General features: G+C 39.0%; 1 protein-coding gene across 1 annotated transcript; it reads right to left on the reverse strand.

Annotated features, from left to right (window-relative positions):
- Positions 1–306: 306 nt before the first annotated feature.
- Positions 307–4,212, reverse strand: fhl5 (four and a half LIM domains 5). The gene is made up of 6 exons (XM_055038414.1): positions 4,031–4,212; positions 3,766–3,936; positions 3,475–3,649; positions 2,175–2,344; positions 1,859–2,045; positions 307–941 (listed from the first exon to the last, which is right to left on the reverse strand). Exons 2-6 carry the CDS (start codon positions 3,925–3,927, stop codon positions 790–792), a joined length of 846 nt encoding a protein of 281 aa, XP_054894389.1. The 5' UTR covers positions 3,928–3,936; positions 4,031–4,212; the 3' UTR covers positions 307–789.
- Positions 4,213–4,413: the final 201 nt, after the last annotated feature.

Genomic DNA, 4,413 nt, shown 5'->3' on the forward strand with positions numbered 1-4,413 from the left:
GTGAGTTTTACTGGCATTATTCGCAACAGCTTTGGCATAAACTCAGGTTGTCTATTTGTGCTTTTTTTGATCTGTAAATATACATTTTGAATGTATATTTGAGTTTTCTTGACTTGCCCCAAACTTTAGTAGTTGTATTTAATAAAACCTACTGTAATTTTTTTGTTTAATTGAATATGTGTGTGGCATTTATCAAATACTGGACACTACAGCATTGCTAATTAACAATGCCTGTCCATTCAGTCAGTGTGTGCATCTAAATCAAATTGATAATCTCTTCTTGAAATGTCAAAATGAGAAACAACAGGCATTAGAAATTTTATTGCAGCAACGTCTCATATATATTGAGCAAACTCATATATTATTTTGTGATTCTTTGTGAATATATTTGCATGCATTAAAGTGCAAGGGTCATGCAAGACTGCAGATACTGTTTTCCTTTAAATTTTTTAGCACCATGTAATTTAGCTTTTTGTCACATATTTTGGATCTACAGTCTAAAAACAAACATCATTTCACTCTTTTTAAAATGAATAACAATCTTTGCATAAAGCACCACGGTTGTACAAGTTTACAGGAAACTGAGAAGTTTGTACAAGCACCAAATTCACAATAGAATCGATATGGGCGCCCTTATGAAGACTTTCACAACAGAACACTACATTAAAGCAAAATGAGAAAATGTTGATCACTTAATGAGGTAACAGCATCATCCAAGCTAATACCGATTAACGTGCCCAGCATATTAACTAAAGAGAACATAAGTCGTTGCATCGTGTCATGCACAGGTCATTTCTCCCTGCCGCAGTCGGTGCACAAAATGTCGTCCCGCTGGGTGAGGAAGCCGCGTCCCACCAGTGACACAGAGCACTGCATGCAGGTGAAACACTCGCTGTGCCACTGACGCTCCTCAAATGAGATATACTTGGCACCTGCCAAACCTGAAAAAGGAAAATAGATTAAACGTATGTGTCAATATTTGCTTTGTACTTGTTTTTGCACAACTTCAAGCATATTTTAATCACATGGCTGAGATTTTTAGGGTGAAAAGCTTGAATACATTCACCTGTGATATTAATAGTTTACTATTCTTGTACTGTTTTATGTGATGAGAAACAGTACAGGAAAGAAACTCCAAATTGAATGCATCCATTTTTTTTCCTTTAAACTTTACTGTATTTGTTTCTCTAACTCATCCAGTAAAGCTGCACCTCAAACAAACACTTGTTATTCATTAACAACTGAATTATTGAGACTGGATAGACCATTCTTCTTATGAAAAATGGTGAGATGTAATTACACTGGTTTGTTCCCTTACATAGATCTGACTTTAAACACTGTTGAGTGTTGCTAAGATCAATAAAGAAACTCTCAATGTTCACAAATGTTCAGGCTGAGGTTGGGGCTTTGAGACCATTCATTTCTTCATTGTAAAATCAGCTTTCATGTGTGTTTACGATCATTGTTGGAACACAATTATTCCATGCAAGATGGCCGCCTGGTGTTTAAAGGAAATTGGCGAGGACCTTCAAGAAGGATTCCTCTCAGCTTTTGCCTAAGCTCAAACGTGCCGTAGCTGAAGTTTGAATTTTCTAAAGTGTGCATCAACCTGCTGAAAAGCAGTCAGTATTTTTAGAATTGCATATATTGTGGATCATAATCAGTATGTTTCATTTTGACTACGTGTTGAACGGAAAACATCTGCAATAATTAAAAATCTTTTAATCTGTTCCTGCTTTAGAAAGTTTTTTCTTTCTTTTGTCTTTCCTCCCGTTAAAATGCAAACCTCATGATCCCATATTATCATGACCCATATGACAACAAAATTATGCGGAACATAACAGGGAGAATGACTCACTAGAAATGGGTTTGGTGCAACCAACACACTTTTTTGCATACAGGTTGCTGAAACACTCCAGGCAGTAGGGGTAATTTTCTCTGGAAGTGAAGCGATACCCTGAAAGCTGCTTTCTGCAGCCGATGCAGAGGAAGCACTCACGATGCCACGGCTTATCTTGATAGGTCACACCACCCGTGGTGATGGCCTGAAGATACAAGAAACGTATACAGCAGACATGAGCACAAATGGAAATTCGTTCTCACTGACCTGCAGTCAGTGAATTTATTGGTGTAGTCATTACATAAAAATTACGCAGTTAAGATTTTTTTTTTACCTTCTTACAAGCACAGCACTGGTATGCAAATTGCTTCTCAAAGCAGGGCACACAAAAGTAGCCAGAGTCTTTGGGGATGAAAGACTTGGTTCCTATTGGCTGTTGGCAGCGATGACACAGGAAGCAAGTCTCATGCCAGCTGTTCCCCTTGTACTCCATTTTTCGGGAACCTGGCAAACGACACGAGAGAAGCTAAGCCAGCATATGGTACCTCAATGACAGAACACACGCTGCCTAAAATAGTCTTAGTTGGTCAGTGGAGACCATGCAATCTAGGGTTAGGGATTATAGACGGGTCCACATAACTGTTATAATAACTGGGTAACGTCATAAAGGTGTTGTTAGTAGTTTAGAAGACAAACTGTTGTAGAAAAGTATTGCAATTACTGAACTAAATATTGTTCTGATCAGGAAATATCTTTAGGTTCGACACGCAAAAGCAATTTGTAGAAGTTGCAAGTCAGCAAATAACCAAATCAACTAAATCAGAAGTCCTGATTTAGTGCTTTAAGAGAAAATTTAAAGCAAATTTTATACTAATTAGGCACATTGATTTTGTAATGAAAAGTCTTGGAAATATTTATAAAATATAGAATTTTAGAAAAACTAAAACATTTGTCACTGATTGTAAACGGCTTCTTTGCTGTTTTTTTAACCTTTATTTGCTGTGCCTACATGTACTGGGAGCGTGGCTCAGGTTTAAATATGTACAAGTAATCTGAGGTGTTAAAAGTAATAATTTATAATAGCAACTGTCATTATGTTTTAAAAGCGCTGCGGCTCCCTTGGATACAATCTTGCCCTAAAGTAACAGTTTATCTCCATCAGCATCTTAGAAAACTTTCTGGAGCTCCATTTGCCTGAAAGTGACAACTCCCAAAGGAATATGCAGTACTGGTAAGGGAAGGGAGGCTTATAAATATGAAAGAGCAACACTGGTTCAAACTGAAAGGTGAGAAACATGAGTTTTGTCTGGCCATTGAAAGATTTCAGCTGCAGACACATTTGACAAATCCCTGTATAAACCTGATATGGGCTTATTAAAACCAGAGATTAAAAGCTCACTCAGTGCCTTGGAAACTGTAGATGTGGGAACAACTGCAGAATGGCTATTAATAGACATTATGTGTGGAGGGTTTTGATTGCAACTGTTGAGTGTTGCTAAGATCAATAAAGAAACTCTCAATTTCGCTAATGACATAAACGTTTTGTCCAACATATTACATTAAGTGTGATATGTTATTAAACACAATAAGCCTCATTCTTCATCTTGCGGAGCGGCGTTCATGGCTGCCTGTACCTGGCATGATGGTCTTCTTGCAGGTGCTGCACTTGGACGAGTAATCATGTGCATAGCATTCAGTGCAAAGCAGTAAATCCTCCTTGGCTGCAAAGGCCTTCTCTACCAGTGAGCGGCTGCACTTTGCGCACTTGAAGCACTGCTCATGCCAGTGGTGATCCTTATAGGACAGGTCCTGCAAATATTGAATCCACATCAGCTTACATCAGCTGCTATGCATTCAGGGAACATTTCTGTTGCAGCTGGAGTCTGAGGATGGCATATTTTTGTCTCATCATTGTCTGTACTTACCCTGAAGTTGCAGCCAATAGGTAAAGAGCACACCTCACAGCAGTTAGCAAATAGGTTCTCATAGCACTTTGTACAATACTGCGTGTCCTCTTTCATGATGTACTTCTTCCCCAACAAAGAGTCTTTGCAGTAATGGCAGTCAAATCGCTCACTGGATGACATTTTGTTTATCTGTGGGTCAAACAGAGCAGCAAGATGAACAACAGACAATGAAGACAGACAGAAAATGCTATTCAAGAAGTGTAATAGTCCCTGGACTTCTCACTTTAATCGGGTAAGAATATGCAGAGAAAATGTTGCGTCTTCTTCCCCAAAAAGCAGAGCCGTCCTCTAACGAGTTTACCTCGGCTGGTATGAGGTGAGAGTGAGGCTGAAGTAAGGGACGGCGATGGTCAACTAGTCCAAACACTGGGATGAGGCAGGGATTGAAACAGGGGTCAGGGAGGATTATGGGGTGTCTAGTGTGGGGCTCTTCTATAAATACAGACCTGCTCATATTAATGGTAATCTCTAGAGAGAATGTGCATACTGCGCTGAATCCTCCTTCACCTTTTAAGGGAGCTCATCGAGAACACATCATAAAAGCCTTTAATTTGGTCTCGTCTTTGCTGATTTACCACCGTGAAGCTAAAAAATGCAAGCAGAAAT

The sequence above is a fragment of the Poeciliopsis prolifica genome, unplaced genomic scaffold (genome assembly GCF_027474105.1).
Source record: "Poeciliopsis prolifica strain line A6 unplaced genomic scaffold, Auburn_PproV2 SCAFFOLD013, whole genome shotgun sequence".
Classification (NCBI taxonomy): domain Eukaryota; kingdom Metazoa; phylum Chordata; class Actinopteri; order Cyprinodontiformes; family Poeciliidae; genus Poeciliopsis; species Poeciliopsis prolifica.